The sequence below is a fragment of the Aplysia californica genome, unplaced genomic scaffold (genome assembly GCF_000002075.1).
Source record: "Aplysia californica isolate F4 #8 unplaced genomic scaffold, AplCal3.0 scaffold00193, whole genome shotgun sequence".
NCBI classification, from domain to species: domain Eukaryota; kingdom Metazoa; phylum Mollusca; class Gastropoda; order Aplysiida; family Aplysiidae; genus Aplysia; species Aplysia californica.
In genome coordinates, this window is record NW_004797463.1 from 396,276 (window position 1) to 414,881 (window position 18,606).

An 18,606-nucleotide genomic window follows, 5' to 3' on the forward strand; every position below is an offset into this window, starting at 1 on the left:
AGTTATGAGCGTGACATGAGTCAGCCCATTTACAATTTCTACTTATGCTTGAACGGAGAAGGTGTCCCCCCCCCCCCCCCCCCTTTGGGAATGGCCTAAAGACACTACAGTCAGTGGCACGGGGGGTGCTGTGACATTTTCAGTATGAAGATGAAAGTGCCGTGAACACTCCCGTTTTCTACGTGTGGTATTTCAAATAAAGTCATAAAGAAAAGGTTTCTTTAAATGCCGGCCTAGCCTCAACTTTTGTGGAAAAATGTGATTAAGTTAGGACAAATTGATATCAAATCCTGTGCAAAGTAGAGCTAACATTGATTCACTGTTAAAGAGATATTTGAGGATGGTATTCCGCCACACATTTTTGACCACACCATAATATAGCTATAACAGATGCGATGTTACTTGCCACTGTAACCCTTATATTCCTTGCTATATCTGAAACTTTGACTCACCACAATACCTACTGATTGCCTTTACTTCTCGAATGGACACATCACTGTAAACACTCAAATTGACAAGCACACTTTGTAGGGCTTTTGACGAGTCTCATGTGTCGCTAAAGTTGGTGTCTTTCAGATAACCTCGCTCCGACTGACAGAGTGGGCCCCTACTGGCACAAACAATAACAAAAACTTCAAGCAAAGAATGAGTTTGCAGTATATCATCCGACAGCACTTAAACTGACAGTTTTAAGTAGAATAACATGTAGGCCTACGGCCCAGAAATTCCTGGGTCACTTCATACTTCTTATCTGCGGACGTGCTATTGAAAATAATTGAAAGTCATAAGTGGGAGGTGCCTAATCACTTCATGGAATGCAATAGGCTTAATTATATACGGTTTTGTGAGTGTCGTATGGGCTATATAAAGGTAGTCATTTGTTTGCAGTCTTCACGCTTGGCATTCTATCTGGCAAAATGGCATCAGCATGGTTGCTCCAGGCTCTATTCACAACGGTTTTGAGCAATGAAATTCTACAGGCAAGACAAGCGGGGACAAACGACAAGTTCCTTTTGGCCAACACCACCTCTGGTACGCTGAGGGGAAGAGTTGACTCTGGACTTCCAGTCCCGGTGGCAATGTTCGCTGGCATTCCCTATGCTAAAGCTCCGACAGGTGAGAGACTCTCTCTAAATTACTTTCTCTCTTTTGACACTTCGGTTTCTTCATCTCCTCGCCCCACCCAACCCCAACCTATACTCTCGTTCTTCCCCCCTTCACCCTCCCTCACATCTCTCTCTCTCTCTCTCTCTCTCTCTCTCTCTCTCTCTCTCTCTCTCTCTCTCTCTCTTTCTCTCTCTCTCTGTCTCTCTCTCTCTCAATGCCTCTCTCTAAAATGGTTTGGCAACTTGTTACGTATTTCATCTGGCCTGCCAGCCTCGAGAGCCTACAACACCAAGCACTCAGGCTACAAAGGAAGAGGAAGGCCACGCAAAAGGGGGATCGAAGATGTCAAGGAAACCCTGGGAAATCATAATATCACAACTGAAAGAGACGCTTAACATCAACACAGGATGAAAAAGTAAAAAGTAAAGTAAAGTATCTTTACAAATCAGCTACTCTGTCTCCAGTTGAAATATTTGGAAAACTTTGAAGTCCGATACTTTTAGAAGCATAAGTTACGAACTATCTACATCTTTTGAAGTAAATACTGGTGTTAGACAAGGTTGTTTATTAAAACCTGTACTTTTTGGAATTGTGGTCGATTTTGTAATGAGGTACAGAAAATACAGTGAAACAGGAAATGGATTGACAAATAGCACATAATATTTAGGAGATTTAGATTATGCGGATGACATCTGCCTGTTAAACATCAAAGTACAAGAAGCGCAATGAAAAACAGACGAACTGACAAAAGCTGTAAGAAAAGTTGGCTTTATAATAAATGTATCTAAAACAGAAGTACTACGACTATCATCAGAAACCACACCCATCAATCTTTATGGAGAATCCCTTGCGGAAAGGAGTAAATTCAAATACCGTGGCAGTATTATATCCAAAACTGCAGACTGTCCTGATGTCATCCACCAAAGACGTAGAAATACATGGATTGCTTTTGTGAAATTAAAAACTATATGGAAGTCAAAAATCATTTCATTGAAGAAGAAATTAAAAATATATAATAGCAATATTTTGGATGTATTGACGTATGGTTCAGAGATATGGAAAACAAACAAAACAATTCAACGAAAATTAAAAAGCTTCCTAACAAAATTAAATGTTTATAAAGAATTTTATTAATAAAAAGGAATTTATTGCAAATAATGAAGTGTTAGAAAGAGCTGGAATTGAAAATATCAACCCAACCATAAAAATGAGAAGGTGGAGATATCTAGGACATTTTCTTAGAAAGCTGAAGACAAGATTGTCCATCAGACATGGTATTGGAAACAAATGGGAAAATGAAAACGAGGTTGTGCCTCTAGAAGTTATAGAGACAAAATAAGGGATGAGGCAAGCACTCAGGGACCGGATTTGCTGAAATTGGAGGACCTGTCCAGGTACAGACTAGCGTGGCGTCAACTGTTCTCCGCCTTATATGCCTGACGATATAGGGAGAGAGTAAGTAAGTAAGTTATGATGTAGACGTTACTGTGATTTATTTTTCAATTTCAGGACCACTCCGCTTTAAAGCACCTGCTTCTCCGGACAAATGGACTGGTGTCAGAGACGCCCTGGTGTTTGGGGACGAGTGTCTGCAGCGAGTGGCCGCAAATGATGTATTCAGAGATCCAAACGCTCCTAACAGCGAGGACTGTCTGTACCTTAATGTGTACACGCCGACTAAGAGAACCAGCAGCGCTCCATTGCCCGTCATGGTGTTTATCCATGGAGGAGGGTACAATTCTGGGTCAGGCTCATCCTATGATGCTACCTACGTTGCAGCTAAAGGAGTTGTATTTGTGACCATTAACTACAGGCTTGATCTTTTCGGATTCCTGTCAACAGAAGATGACATTATGCCTGGAAACTATGGGATGTTGGATCAGGTCGCCGCTCTGAAGTGGGTGAAAAATAACATTGCGTCTTTTGGAGGTGACCCAAATCTGGTCACTATTGTTGGACAAAGTGCTGGGTCAGCTAGCGTCTCTCTCCTCACTCTGTCACCGCTTGCCAAAGGTCTGTTCCACAGGGCGATCATGGAAAGCGGTTCCGCACTTTCGCCTTGGGCAGTCGAATATCCAGGAAATCGAATGACTCATCGCATTGCTGCCCGATTGATAAGCAATGCCGTTAACTGCAATGACGTAAATAATTCATCTGCACTTTTGTCCTGCTTGCAAAAAGTAGATGCAAATACGTTGCTCAAGGCATCCCTTGGAATCACTGGAGCCGTACAAGCAACCCTCATCAATGTTCCTAGAGTAGAAACAACGTTTGGTTTTCTGCCAGACAAGCCAACTGCCTTGTTGTCTAGAGGACAATTCAGCCACGTAGATACTCTGAGGGGGTTTAATAGTGATGAATTTGGAGGAATAATTCCGGCTTTAGCTGGTCCACAACCAGTCACAAGAGAGGTGGCAAAACAGATTTGGAGAGGTCAGCTGGCACAGTTTACTGATATCGACCGGGAAAAGGTACTTAAATCGATGGAGGCAACATTTCTCACAGGTAAGACAACCACTGACGCCATACAGAGAGGAACACTGGACGGTGTCGATTATTTTGTTTTTGGGGCTCCAATGGTATCTGAATTGGAAAAAGTTGTTAGCAAAGCTCCAGAAAAGAAACATTACTTGTACCAGTTCAACTACAGACCAAGCTTCAGCAAAGCGCCACAATGGATGTCAGCTCTACACGGGCAAGAGATGATATTCTGGTTTGACGCACAAATAAAATTGATCACCGATAAAGGCAATGGGATACCTACTCTTAACGACCGTCTGGTATCTCTAGAAATAATGGGAAGGTGGACCAACTTTGCCAAGACAGGGAACCCTACGTCAACAATTCCTAATGCCCAAGCAACGTGGAACCAATACAGATCAGGAGCCCCGAACTACCTGCTCATCAATTCTGCTTCCGAGGCGAAACGGTTGTATTCCCCACGGGTAGCTACTGATTTTTATCGCAAAGTTCTCGATAGTCTTCAGGGACCCAGCTCAAACTCTATTACCCCCATTGTTGGGTAGAAAATTTTAGATTCTCAATATGAAATAAATACTTCTGTAGTTATAGTTTTTGCTTTTTGGTTGTTGTTTTTTCAGTGTAGCGAACTAATTGGCATCAGTTTTCTTCTGTTCTCCTCAGTCATATTAGGGCTGGCTTGACTCATCCAATCTATCTTTTGCTTGGCCAGACTCTGTGCCATTGCAGCTTCAGTAAAAGGTGTTATTGGCTTTCGAGGCTGGCTGACTAAGTGATATTCGTAATAGGCTGCAAACCATTTTATTTTCTATTAAACATAAAAAAATACTAGGCAGACAGGACTCCGTGTCAACAGTTGCTCTTACATCTTTATTTCTCTACCTGTGTCTTCTTGTGACGTTTAAGGTTTTTCAGGAACATTTCACCCCACAAGCAGTGACCTTACTATCGTGAGTTTTACTCAATGTCCTGGCCTGGCACAGGTGGGAAAAAGTTTATATTAATGTTAAAGTGATAAGCCTTATCTTCGTATTCATAGAGGCATCAGGCTTAGGTACGAGGGATGCGAACTGATGGGTGACACTGTTAGCTTTTTAAAGTTCCTATTTCTATTTAATTACATCGGGATCCGTTTTCAGTGAAAAGCTGATATGATACTTAAACTCCTTTACCTGAATTGTGTGTGTGATATCGATAGGAATATTCCGGGAACTTTGTTCTTGGCCAATTTTCATTACCTTTGCTTTTGATGTGCTTATTTTCATGTCAAAATTTTAACAACTTTTGTTAAATTCGGGGGTGTGGCTTTGGAGGCTTTGTTGATTGTCTGAAAACAGTTGCTTGTTTAGTCTTTTTTGGGGGAGTTCGGTCTGCGTTTTTCATCCTTTTTTGTTCATATACATTTTTATGAAAAGGAGGGGAGATATAAGGCGTTCCTGCTGTACTCCCAATGTTACTTTGAATAGTTTTGTGTTGCTTTCATTGTTATTATTAAACTTCTGCTGTCGGTGTACATAACTCAAATATTCTCCAACAATTGTTCTCTGGCGCCATATAGATCCAGTGGTTTCCACATGTTTGACTATTTTACTCTATTGGACGCCTCCTCCTGATCTATGGGTACACATACTACACTACAAAACACACACACATACACACACACACATACATACACACACACTTACACGCACATGTTAGAGGTTTGCAGTATTTGGGTAAATCTTCTTTTCTGCAGGAAGGCATACACTATAGTGCGTTAAAAAAAAACAACTCATGGCACAACTCATTGTCAAATAATTCCTGGACTATCAAATGCAAACCCTCCAGTTTTTGCGTAATGACGTGCATCAATATATTTTGGTAAACCCCTGGTAACTGTTTACTAGAAAATTTCTGAATAAATACTAATTTAAAAATCCCAGTAGAAGTGGTATCTAGAAATTCTGAAAGGTTTACACCTGAAAAAATAGGGCTTTTAAAAGCAAGTCTGTCATTTCTTTTCAAAGCAAGATATTATGCTTTTGAACGTATGTTCTAGGAATCATTAGTGCAAAAAAGTGTTCACTATTAAAATATTTCTTTTTGCGGCAAGTTTTGACATGATAAAGTATCATTGATGAGCTGTGAGGTAAGAACGTATAGGCATCGAAAGTGTGTGTGAAAAGCGGGAAGCGCTGGGAACAATTCCATTTTTCGAGTGACGGCCATGTATAGTATTCTATTTAGATTTATGAAGAAATGCTTTTTATACCATACACGGGGTTGTTATAGCACTGCGCTACTGGTAAAATAAATCCTTATAGATCTACAGACTTCAACATAAGTTATGGACCACCTTGACAGACAAAAAAGAAAGCAAGAAATGTTTCAAAACTTTTTGCTCTGAAAGTGTTTTTGCGTTACCAATGCGTACTGCAATTAAGGGGACAAAACCACAACGTGCAGCACAGAAATCCTCGTGGGAATTGTATCCAAATTTGCAAGTGGTCCTTAACTTAATATATTATGTTGAAGTCTGTATTTCGGCCAGCCTAAGGGCGGACAATAAATAAATCATTGATGGTCAAGGTCAAGGGTTTGTCCGCACCAAAGCAGTAGCTGAACTGAGGTGGTATGAGCAGTTCTAGCGAGAATCACCTGATAGCTTGGTTTGGTGGACTATATTGAGCAAGTGGTCGAAAGCCAGGCCTTACCTTTATTTTTGGCAGGGTGTCATTCGAGTAGACATTTCCATGCAGAGCAAAGCATTTTCTCACAGTGCCATTGCCACTAGACACTTCTTGGAAAACCAAATCAAATCAACGTCATAGATGTCACCAGTAAATAACCCAGATACGAATTCGACAGGTATGTGAAGAATGAAGTACCATGAAACAGCAGCTGAAAAAAAGCGACCTAACTCCCAAGTCAGACCCTTTGTTTGCAACTTTCACTGACATTTACGATGAAATGACAAATAATTAAGTTCAAAATTTAATAGAGTCGATGTCTAAAGGGGTCGTGCACTACACAAAACGAGAGGCTCCTAATCAAAATAACAATGAGCAAATTTAATGTTAAGTCCAAGTTTTGTGAGGCTTTTGTGATTGCTCTGTTTTCCGTTTTGGTTGAAACTATTGCAATAAAATAATGTTTGTTGCAGAGACAAATTCACCCTTCATTGGATATACAATGTATGTTCATTTCTATCAATATTGATACTCCTCATACACGAGAAAGACAATTTTACGTTTCTCTGATTTCGCACAATTTTTTAAGGTCAATTTTGAATGAGCATATCTCGGGCATCTCTTAACATGGACGAATAATAATTATAAATGTATCAGATGATGCAGCTTTTATTTAAGCTTTAATTTGGTAGGCTGCATGGGTGGGTGGGTAGTACGAGGTTTTAACACGATGATTGGGTGATTACATTTTCAAGACAGTATCTTTTGGACGCCACTGTATATGAATACCCGACGCAGACAGATTCTTTCGCGGATTCACATGCTCCGCTTTCTTCTTCTTTTAAAAATCTTTTTTTTAACTACACGATTGTCAAAAATGCCTCTTCATCGGATGAATCCATTTTGCAGCCTAGCTGGGTGTGAGAGGATATCAGAACCTAGATTCTACGTGATAAGATGAAATGAGGATGAGACGTGTAAATCTTTCTACGTTGCCCTCACAACATTGAGTCAAATGATGGGCACTATAATGAACCGGGATTACGACAGAGTGTGGTCCTACTACGTTCAGTTCATTAACGTAAGATCTTTTTATCGAATAAAATAAAGCATTTGTTCTAATTGGTCATCAATATGTGACTTGTCAGGTCCAGCTAAACTGTCCTCTTTTAACTTAATTTGCACAACTGACGTTTAGGAAATAGGTCTGTTCTTAATCGATCATACTAATCGATTTGTTCGATTATCATATAGACTTGCCTTCATCGGTTAGTATAAGTGGTATTCTTAACCCTAACCCTAATCCTAACCCTAACCTGTCTTCAAAGATTCTGTATAACAAGATGGTTCTCTCCTCTCTTTGAAATAATTAAAAAAGGTTCTTCAAAATTCGGTGGCGCCATCTTCGAAAAAGCGCCCGCTTTACGAACAGAGTTGCCCTACTTGTGTTGAAAAAAAAATCAAAGTGAAACTAACAAGTTTGTGTATAAATTATAATTAAAATTTCGGAATAACGCCTTTTTAAATGGTTTCGCTGAGAAAAATCCTCTTCAGGAGGAAGGGGTAGCTGTTTTCGTCGTTTAATTTGACTTTAGAACGAGAGGCAAGAGGACATTAAAATAAAATAAACCTAAAACCCCGCACTGAGCGAATCGGAACAGCTGATGCACAAGGGGATGCTATTGCTATTCTTCTTCTTCTGGAGAAACGAAAGAGAGCTTCAAAACAAAGGTTGCAGCGACATCTGAACCAATGCGCGGACTTCCACGGAGACTCTTTCGGCTGAGTGAACCATCTTTTTATGTAGAATCTTTGACATCCTCTAGCAAAGCAGTCCAGTAAGCTGAATTAGGCTTTGGTTGTCTCCTCCTTCCAATTTGTCGCTTTGGCTGATCCGTTAACGCCAGGACTAGTCCATGATAACTCATGTCGTTGGCTTGAAATGGATCGACCTGTGTCCCCTGTATCAAGCAGAGACTTAAAGGCCAGGTTACACGTAATGATACATTGTACAAAAACTGGAAGATCTAGCGATCATACGATAAATCGTCAGGTGTAACCACAAAATTGTACATAATTTGAACGATTGAACGATGGTTTGGAGACTCGGTCGAGAAATCAAGAGCTGATTGATATTTTCCGTGCGATCACGGTCAGACTTGAGGTAGACGCGCTGTGACGTAGATTCACTTTGAAATTTGCCGCATCGCAGGACTAAACTCAAGGCTCAAAATTTTAAAAATAATTATCGTAGTTAAAAACAGATTTCATATTCGGAATCAGTGTCTCTAAATAAGCAAAGTTGCGCTCTTGGAACCTGATTTGGTGCGCTATTACGTGTATTTTACCAATTTTATCATTTAGTTGATCGTCAATGGTGAAGCTGTGCATCAAGGTCACTCGGTGCGTTGCACATCTGCAGTCAAGTCAAAGCTTCTACTTCTACACATAACACGTCACAGTATGGCCACCCTTTTCTAAAGATACTGTTCTGCTATATCAAAATGTACAGGGAAGGGTGGGGGGGGGGGGGGGGGGGGGGCTCTCGTGATCTAGAGGTACAGTGTTCGCCTTTCATTCTTTAGGTCCAGAGCTCGAAACCTTCACATAGAGTACAGGCAAATCTCTGTCGTTGCAAAGAGACATGGAGGTTTTATACTTTATGACGAGGAATCTCCTCGATCGAAAGAAAACTGGACGATAGATTGGAACGTGTAAACAGACAACACAGTTTGATAAAACGGACAGTTCTCTCATACGACGAATCTGATACAATTTATCGTTGCGTGTAACCGGGGCTTAAGGGTCAAGTGTCAAACATTGGTCCCATGTATAGCTAGCCAATGGAAAACAAGGATTTTCTGAAGTTTTTGTTTCGCGCGTTAAATACTCGATTAATCGATTAGTTTGGTTGAAACCGATAAGTAATCGATTGCCAAATTTGTCAATGTTGCGCAGGCCTCGATCTATTTAGGAATTGCTTTTTCTGTCCAAATATTGTAGCAACACACACGAGAAAAACACAATGGGTAGACGAATGTGGACACTGGTCACAAATCTTTGTTCTCAAAACGATAGATCTACTTCAAAACAAATTAGCGGGGACCACTTAGATCTAGTAGATCAACATCAGCTTGGATAAATTAATGATCAAGTATGTACATCGGTTTGAAGCGTGGTAGTCACTTAATCAAGCAATTAAAAAATAAACAAACAATGTATAGCTTACTTGCATTGTCTTTCAAATTTTCGTTAACATTAATTCTTTCACTACATACTAAACAATCAACTATAGAAAATGAAAGAAGATTAAACTTTAAAACAATATGTAGTAGAAAAATATGATATTAGACACTATAGTATAGCATTCTCGGTTAATTTTACTTTTCTGGAAATAATTTAAAGTTACGTACCCTGTGATTCTGTCATTTTTTACCCCCCCCCCCCCCCTTACAAAATCAAGAATACTTGAAATCGAAAAGATCTATGTGAATTTTGCAGAAACCTGACCAAATTAAGTATTACTTTGGTTGTCACTTAATCGAACAATACCCCCCCCCCCCCCCACCCCAATGTTTTGCTTACTTGCATTGTCTTTCGAATTTTAGTTAACATTGCTTCTATCACTACGTATAGAATCAACTATAGAAAATGAAAGAAGATTAAACCTTAAAACAATATGTAGTAGAAAAATATGATATTAGACACTATACAAGTATAGTACTCTTGACTAATTACTTTTCTGGAAATAATTTAAAGTTACGTCCCCTGTTATTCTGCTATTTTAACCTCCCCTTACAAAATCAAGGATACTTGAAATCAAATAGATCTATGTGAATTCTGCAAAAACCTGACCTGATAGACAAAAGTTAACTACATATTCCACATTTGGAATCCGCACATCAGTTCCCAAATAACCTGACAACTTTCGCTGCTAAAAACCATTTTTAAAATATTTGACCGATGTAATGCAAAGTGCTAACAGACAACTCATTTGTCTTTGGTTTGTTTTAGTTGCGAAGTTTGAAATCAGCGTCAAAGTAATCACTATTCCAACGACAACATGCCATATTAATGCAGTTGTTTTCAACATTTGAATCGTACGTTTTCTGGGGGTTTTTCTTCTTAAATTTACGTTATTATTGTTTTGTTTCGGGAGGGAGACATAATCTACGGATTGCACAACTTGTAAAAGTAAAGGGAAACGATCCAGAATATTTTCCCTTCTCATTCTGACTCCGAAGGGCATGAAAATGTTGTTTCCACGTGAGACTCTAGAATGGATCCTCTTGTCCAGTTGGCTGGTCATTTGAACTATGTTGGTCCCGATGTATTTCGCCAGCTGATATCAGTGTGGTATAAAACATTTATCACATTCGTTATGGTGGTAGACCATGATTACCCCCCCCCCCCCCCCCGGGGGGGGCAGTGCCACTGACTGAAGTGTCTTTAGGCCATTCCCAAAGGGGGGACATTTCTCGTTCAAGCACAGAAGAATTGTAAATAGGCTGATTCATGTCACGCTCATAACTTTGCCTGATCTAGAACAGGGAACTGCTGCTTTTTCTTTCTTAATCCTTACTATTGTCATTTTCCTCTACTTTTTTTGTATATTTGTCACTCTCTTGTGACTTGCTATTTCCGGGGTACCTTGATAGTCGAAGCAGACCTTGTGCTGTTGAAGCTAGAGAGGTGAGCAGAATAAGTCTGATTCCCTGTAAAGACTTCTCTGTTGACACCCACCCCTTGGCGCTCATATGATCTTATGCAGTTGCGAGCGCCGAAAAACCGTCTACTATAAAAAAAAACCCATGATTTTTTTCTACTTGTGATATTGTCATGTAATCACGAGTTTCCCATCAAAACTCATGTAATAAATTATTTTCAATCTAGCCTCAAGATTGAGGAAAAATATGGTTAAGTTGAGACAAATTGATACCAACTGCTGTGCAAATTAACCCGGTGAGCGAGAATGAAGATGAAAGTTCCGTGAACACTCCCGTTTTCTACGTGTGGTATTTCAAATAAAGTCATAAAGAAAAGGTTTCTTTAAATGCAGGCCTAGCCTCAACTTTTGTGGAAAAATGTGATTAAGTTAGGACAAATTGATACCAAATTCTGTGCAAAGTAGAGCTAACATTGATTCACTGTTAAAGAGATATTTGAGGATGGTATTCCGCCACACATTTTTGACCACACCATAATATAGCTATAACAGATGCGATGTTATTTGCCACTGTAACCCTTATATTCCTTGCTATATCTGAAACTTTGACTCACCACAATACCTACTGATTGCCTTTACTTCTCGAATGGACACATTACTGTAAACACTCAAATTGACAAGCACACTTTGTAGGGCTTTTGACGAGTCTCATGTGTCGCTAAAGTTGATGTCTTTCAGATAACCTCGCTCCGACTGACAGAGTGGGCCCCTACTGACACAAACAATAACAGAAACTTCAAGCAAAGAATGAGTTTGCAGTATATCATCCGACAGCACTTAAACTGACAGTTTTAAGTTGAATAACAAGTAGGCCTACGGCCCAGGAATTCTTGGGTCACTTCATACTTCTTATCTGCGGACGTGCTATTGAAAAAAATTGAAAGTCATGAGTGGGAGGTGCCTAATCACTTCATAGAATGCAATAGGCATAATTATATACGGTTTTGTGAGTGTCGTATGGGCTATATAAAGGTAGTCATTTGTTTGCAGTCTTCACGCTTGGCATTCTATCTGGCAAAATGGCATCAGCATGGTTGCTCCAGGCTCTATTCACAACGGTTTTGAGCAACGAAATTCTACAGGCAAGACAAGCGGGGACACACGACACGTTCCTTTTGGCGAACATCACTTCTGGTACACTGAGGGGAAAGGTTGACTCTGGACTTCCAGTCCCGGTGGCAATGTTCGCTGGCATTCCCTATGCTAGAGCTCCGACAGGTGAGAGACTCTCTTTAAATTACTTTCTCTCTTTTGACACTTCGGTTTCTTCATCTCCCCACCCCACCGAACCCCAACCTATACTCTCGTTCTTCCCCCTCCTCACCCTCCCTCACATCTCTCTCTCTCTCTCTCTCTCTCTCTCTCTCTCTCTCTCTCTCTCTCAATGCCTCTCTCTAAAATGGTTTGGGAACCTGTTACGTATTTCATCTGGCCTGCCAGCCTCGAGAGCCTACAACACTAAGCACTTAGGCTACAAAGGAAGAGGAAGGCCACGCAAAAGGGGGATCGAAGATGTCAAGGAAACCGTGGGAAATCATAATATCACAACTGAAAGAGACGCTTAACATCAACACAGGATGAAAAAGTAAAAAGTAAAGTAAAGTATCTTTACAAATCAGCTGCTCTGTCTCCAGTTGAAATATTTGGAAAACTTTGAAGTCCGATACTTTTAGAAGCATAAGTTACGAACTATCTACATCTTTTGAAGTAAATACTGGTGTTAGACCAGGTTGTTTATTATAACCTGTACTTTTTGGAATTGTGGTCGATTTTGTAATAATGTACAGAAAATACAGTGAAACAGGAAATGGATGGACAAATAGCACATAATATTTAGGAGATTTAGATTTTGCGGATGACATCTGCCTGTTAAACATCAAAGTACAAGAAGCGCAATGAAAAACAGACGAACTGACAAAAGCTGTAAGAAAAGTTGGCTTTATAATAAATGTATCTAAAACAGAAGTACTACGACTATCATCAGAAACCACACCCATCAATCTTTATGGAGAATCTCTTGCGGAAAGGAGTAAATTCAAATACCGTGGCAGTATTATATCCAAAACTGCAGACTGTCCTGATGTCGTCCACCAAAGACGCAGAAATACATGGATCGCTTTTGTGAAATTAAAAACTATATGGAAGTCAAAAATCATTTCATTGAAGAAGAAATTAAAAATATATAATAGCAATATTTTGGATGTATTGACGTATGGTTCAGAGATATGGAAAACAAACAAAACAATTCAACGAAAATTGAAAAGCTTCCTAACAAAATTAAATGTTTATAAAGAATTTTATTAATAAAAAGGAATTTATTGCAAATAATGAAGTGTTAGAAAGAGCTGGAATTGAAAATATCAACCCAACCATAAAAATGAGAAGGTGGAGATATCTAGGACATTTTCTTAGAAAGCTGAAGACAAGATTGTCCATCAGACATGGTATTGGAAACAAACTGGAAAATGAAAACGAGGTTGTGCCTCTAGAAGTTATAGAGACAAAATAAGGGATGAGGCAAGCACTCAGGGCCCGGATTTGCTGAAATTGGAGGACCTGTCCAGGGACAGACTAGCGTGGCGTCAACTGTTCTCCGCCTTATGTGCCTGACGATATAGGGAGAGAGTAAGTAAGTAAGTTATGATGTAGACGTTAATGTGATTTATTTTTCAATTTCAGGACCACTCCGCTTTAAAGCACCTGCTTCTCCTGACAAATGGACTGGTGTCAGAGACGCCCTGGTGTTTGGGGACGAGTGTCTGCAGCGAGTGGCCGCAAATGATGCATTCAGAGATCCAAACGCTCCTCACAGCGAGGACTGTCTCTACCTTAATGTGTACACGCCGACTAAGAGAACCAGCAGCGCTCCATTGCCCGTCATGGTGTTTATCCACGGAGGAGGGTACAATTCTGGGTCAGGCTCATCCTATGATGCTTCCTACGTCGCATCTAAAGGAGTTGTATTTGTGACCATTAACTACAGGCTTGATCTTTTCGGATTCCTGTCAACAGAAGATGACATTATGCCTGGAAACTATGGGATGTTGGATCAGGTCGCCGCTCTGAAGTGGGTGAAAAATAACATTGCGTCTTTTGGAGGTGACCCAAATCTGGTCACTATTGTTGGACAAAGTGCTGGGTCGGCTAGCGTCTCTCTCCTCACTCTGTCACCGCTTGCCAAAGGTCTGTTCCACAGGGCGATCATGGAAAGCGGTTCCGCACTTTCGCCTTGGGCAGTCGAATATCCAGGAAATCGAATGACCCATCGCATTGCTGCCCGATTGATAAGCAATGCCGTTAACTGCAATGACTTAAATAATTCATCTGCACTTTTGTCCTGCTTGCAAAAAGTAGATGCAAATACGTTGCTCAAGGCATCCCTTGGAATCACCAGAGCCGTACAAGCAACCCTCATCAATGTTCCTAGAGTAGAAACAACTTTTGGTTTTCTGCCAGACAAGCCAACTGCCTTGTTGTCTAGAGGACAATTCAGCCACGTAGATACTCTGAGGGGGTTTAATAGTGATGAATTTGGAGGAATAATTCCGGCTTTAGCTGGTCCACAACCAGTCACAAGAGAGGTGGCAAAACAGATTTGGAGAGGTCAGCTGGCACAGTTTACTGATATCGACCGGGAAAAGGTACTTAAATCGATGGAAGCAACATTTCTCACAGGTAAGACAACCACTGACGCCATACAGAGAGGAACACTGGACGGTGTCGATTATTTTGTTTTTGGGGCTCCAATGGTATCTGAATTGGAAAAAGTTGTTAGCAAAGCTCCAGAAAAGAAACATTACTTGTACCAGTTCAACTACAGACCAAGCTTCAGCAAAGCGCCACAATGGATGTCAGCTCTACACGGGCAAGAGATGATATTCTGGTTTGACGCACAAATAAAATTGATCACCGATAAAGGCAATGGGATACCTACTCTTAACGACCGTCTGGTATCTCTAGAAATAATGGGAAGGTGGACCAACTTTGCCAAGACAGGGAACCCTACGTCAACAATTCCTAATGCCCAAGCAACGTGGAACCAATACAGATCAGGAGCCCCGAACTACCTGCTCATCAATTCTGCTTCCGAGGCGAAACGGTTGTATTCCCCACGGGTAGCTACTGATTTTTATCGCAAAGTTCTCGATAGTCTTCAGGGACCCAGCTCAAACTCTATTACCCCCATTGTTGGGTAGAAAATTTTAGATTCTCAATATGAAATAAATACTTCTGTAGTTATAGTTTTTGCTTTTTGGTTGTTGTTTTTTCAGTGTAGCGAACTAATTGGCATCAGTTTTCTTCTGTTCTCCTCAGTCATATTAGGGCTGGCTTGACTCATCCAATCTATCTTTTGCTTGGCCAGACTCTGTGCCATTGCAGCTTCAGTAAAAGGTGTTATTGGCTTTCGAGGCTGGCTGACTAAGTGATATTCGTAATAGGCTGCAAACCATTTTATTTTCTATTAAACATAAAAAGAAATGCTAGGCAGACAGGACTCCGTGTCAACAGTTGCTCTTACATCTTTATTTCTCTACCTGTGTCTTCTTGTGAAGTTTAAGGTTTTTCAGGAACATTTCACCTCACAAGCAGTGACCTTACTATCGTGAGTTTTACTCAATGTCCTGGCCTGGCACAGGTGGCAAAAAGTTTATATTAATGTTAAAGTGATAAGCCTTATCTTCGTATTCATAGAGGCATCAGGCTTAGATACGAGGGATGCGAACTGATTGGTGACACTGTTAGCTTTTTAAAGTTCCTATTTCTATTTCATTACATCGGGATCCGTTTTCAGTGAAAAGCTGATATGATACTTAAACTCCTTTACCTGAATTGTGTGTGTGATATCGATAGGAATATTCCGGGAACTTTGTTCTTGGCCAATTTTCATTACCTTTGCTTTTGATGTGCTTATTTTCATGTCAAAATTTTAACAACTTCTGTTAAATTCGGGGGTGTGGCTTTGGAGGTTTTGTTGATTGTCTGAAAACAGTGGCTTGTTTAGTCTTTTTTGCGGGAGTTCGGTCTGCGTTTTTCATCCTTTTTTGTTCATATACATTTTTATGAAAAGGAGGGGAGATATAAGTCGTTCCTGCTGTACTCCCAATGGTACTTTGAATAGTTTTGTGTTGCTTTCATTTGTTATTATTAAACTTCTGCTGTCGGTGTACATAACTCAAATATTCTCCAACCATTGTTCTCTGGCGCCATATAGATCCAGTGGTTTCCACAGGCTTGACTATTTTACTCTATTGGACGCCTCCTCCTGATCTATGGGTACACATACTACACTACAAAACACACACACATACACACACACACATACATACACGCACACTTACACGCACACACATGTTAGAGGTTTGCAGTATTTGGGTAAATCTTCCTTTCTGCAGGAAGGCATACACTATAGTGCGTAAAAAAAAAACTCGTGGCACAACTCATTGTCAAATAATTCCCGGAATGTCGAATGCAAACTCTCCAGTTTTTGCATAATGACTTGCATCAATATATATTGGTAAACACCTGGTAACTGTTTTCTAGAAAATTTCTGAATAAATACTAATTTAAAAATCCCAGTAGGTGGTATCTAGAAATTCTGAAAGGTTTACACCTGAAAAAATAGGGCTTTTAAAAGCAAGTCTGTCATTTCTTTTCAAAGCAAGATATTATGCTTTTGAACGTATGTTCTGGGAATCATTAGTGCAAAAAAGTGTTCACTATTAAAATATTTCTTTTTGCGGCAAGTTTTGACATTATAAAGTGTCATTGACGAGCTGTGAGGTAAGAACGTATAGGCTTCCAAAGTGTGTGTGAAAAGCGGGAAGCGCTGGGAACAATCCCATTTTTCGAGTGACGGCCATGTATAGTATTCTATTTAGATTGATGAAGAAATGCTTTTTATACCATACACGGGGTTGTTTTAGCATTGCGCTACTGGTAAAATAAATCCTTATAGATCTACAGACTTCAACATAAGTTATGGACCACCTTGACAGACAAAAAAGAAAGCAAGGAATGTTTCAAAACTTTTTGCTCTGAAAGTGTTTTTGCGTTACCAATGCGTACTGCAATTAAGGGGACAAAACCACAACGTGCAGCACAGAAATCCTCGTGGGAATTGTATCCAAATTTGCAAGTGGTCCTTAACTTAATATATTATGTTGAAGTCTGTATTTCGGCCAGCCTAAGGGCGGACAATAAATGAATCATTGATGGTCAAGGTCAAGGGTTTGTCCGCACCAAAGCAGTAGCTGGGCAGTAGCTGAGCCGAGCTGGTAAGAGCGGTTCAAGGGTGAGTCACCAGATAGCTTTGTTTGGTGGACTATATTGAGCAAGTGCTCGAAAGCCAGGCCTTAGCTTTCTTTTTGGCAGGGTGTCATTAAAGTACACATTTCCGTGCAGAGCAAAGCATTTGCTCACAGTGCCATGGCCACCAGACACTTCTTGGAAAACCAAATCAAATCAACGTCACAGATGTCACCAGTAAATAACCCAGATATGAATCCGACAGGTATGTGAAGAATGAAGTACCATGAAACAGCAGCTGAAAAAAAGTGACCTAACTCCCAAGTAAGACCCTTTGTTTGCAACTTTCACTGACATTTACGATGAAATGACAAATAATTAAGTTCAAAATTTAATAGAGTCGATGTCTAAAGGGGTCGCGCACTACACAAAACGAGAGGCTCCTAATCAAAATAACAATGAGCAAATTTAATGTTAAGTCCAAGTTTTGTGTGGCTTTTGTGATTGCTCTGTTTTCCGTTTTGGTTGAAACTATTGCAATAAAATAATGTTTGTTGCAGAGACAAATTCACCCTTCATTGGATATACAATGTATGTTCATTTCTATCAATATAGATACTCCTCATACACGAGAAAGACAATTTTACGTTTCTCTGATTTCGCACAATTTTTTAAGGTCAATTTTGAATGAGCATATCTCGGGCATCTCTTAACATAGACGAATAATAATTATAAGTGTATCAGATGATGCAGCATTTATTTAAGCTTTCTTCTTCTTCTCGATCGCATCACACTTGAAGTCCGGTATCTGTCATAAATTGGGCCGTCCTGGTCAGTTCATCTGGCGGCCCGTATAGCTTTTCTTGTAGCGTCAGTGGGGTTGGCCACGTTTCCTGTCTCAGGGCCCTGTGTGTCTTGCAGTGCTGAAGGATGATTTAAGCTTTAATTTGGTAGGCTGCATGAGTGGAAAGTGCGAGGCTTTAACATGATGATTGGGTAATTACATTTTCAAGACAGTATCTTTTGGACGCCACTGTATATGAATACCCGACGCAGACAGATTCTTTCGCGGATTCACTTGCTCCGATTTCTTCTTCTTTTAACATTTTTTAAACTACACGATTGTTAAAAATGCCTCCTCATCGGATGAATCCATTTTGCAGCCTAGCTGGGTATGAGAGGATATCAGAACCTAGATTCTACGTGATAAGATGAAATGATGATGAGACGTGTAAATCTTTCTACGTTGCCCTTACAAAATTGAGTCAAATGATGGGCACTATAATGAACCGGGATTACGGCAGAGTGTGGTCCTACTACGTTCAGTTCATTAACATAAGATCTTTTTATCGAATAAAATAAAGCATTTGTTCTAAT

At 40.1% G+C, this 18,606-nt stretch overlaps 1 protein-coding gene across 1 annotated transcript in view; it reads left to right on the top strand.

The window, feature by feature from the left end:
* The window catches only part of LOC101862873 (cocaine esterase-like), a 26,659-nt gene extending 11,480 nt beyond the window's left edge, over positions 1–15,179 (top strand). The window contains exon 2 of the mRNA XM_035969900.1: positions 13,663–15,179. Coding sequence (XP_035825793.1) covers positions 13,663–15,179 — 1,517 coding nt within the window. The remainder of the gene's footprint in view (positions 1–13,662) is intronic.
* The last annotated feature ends 3,427 nt before the right edge of the window (positions 15,180–18,606 follow it).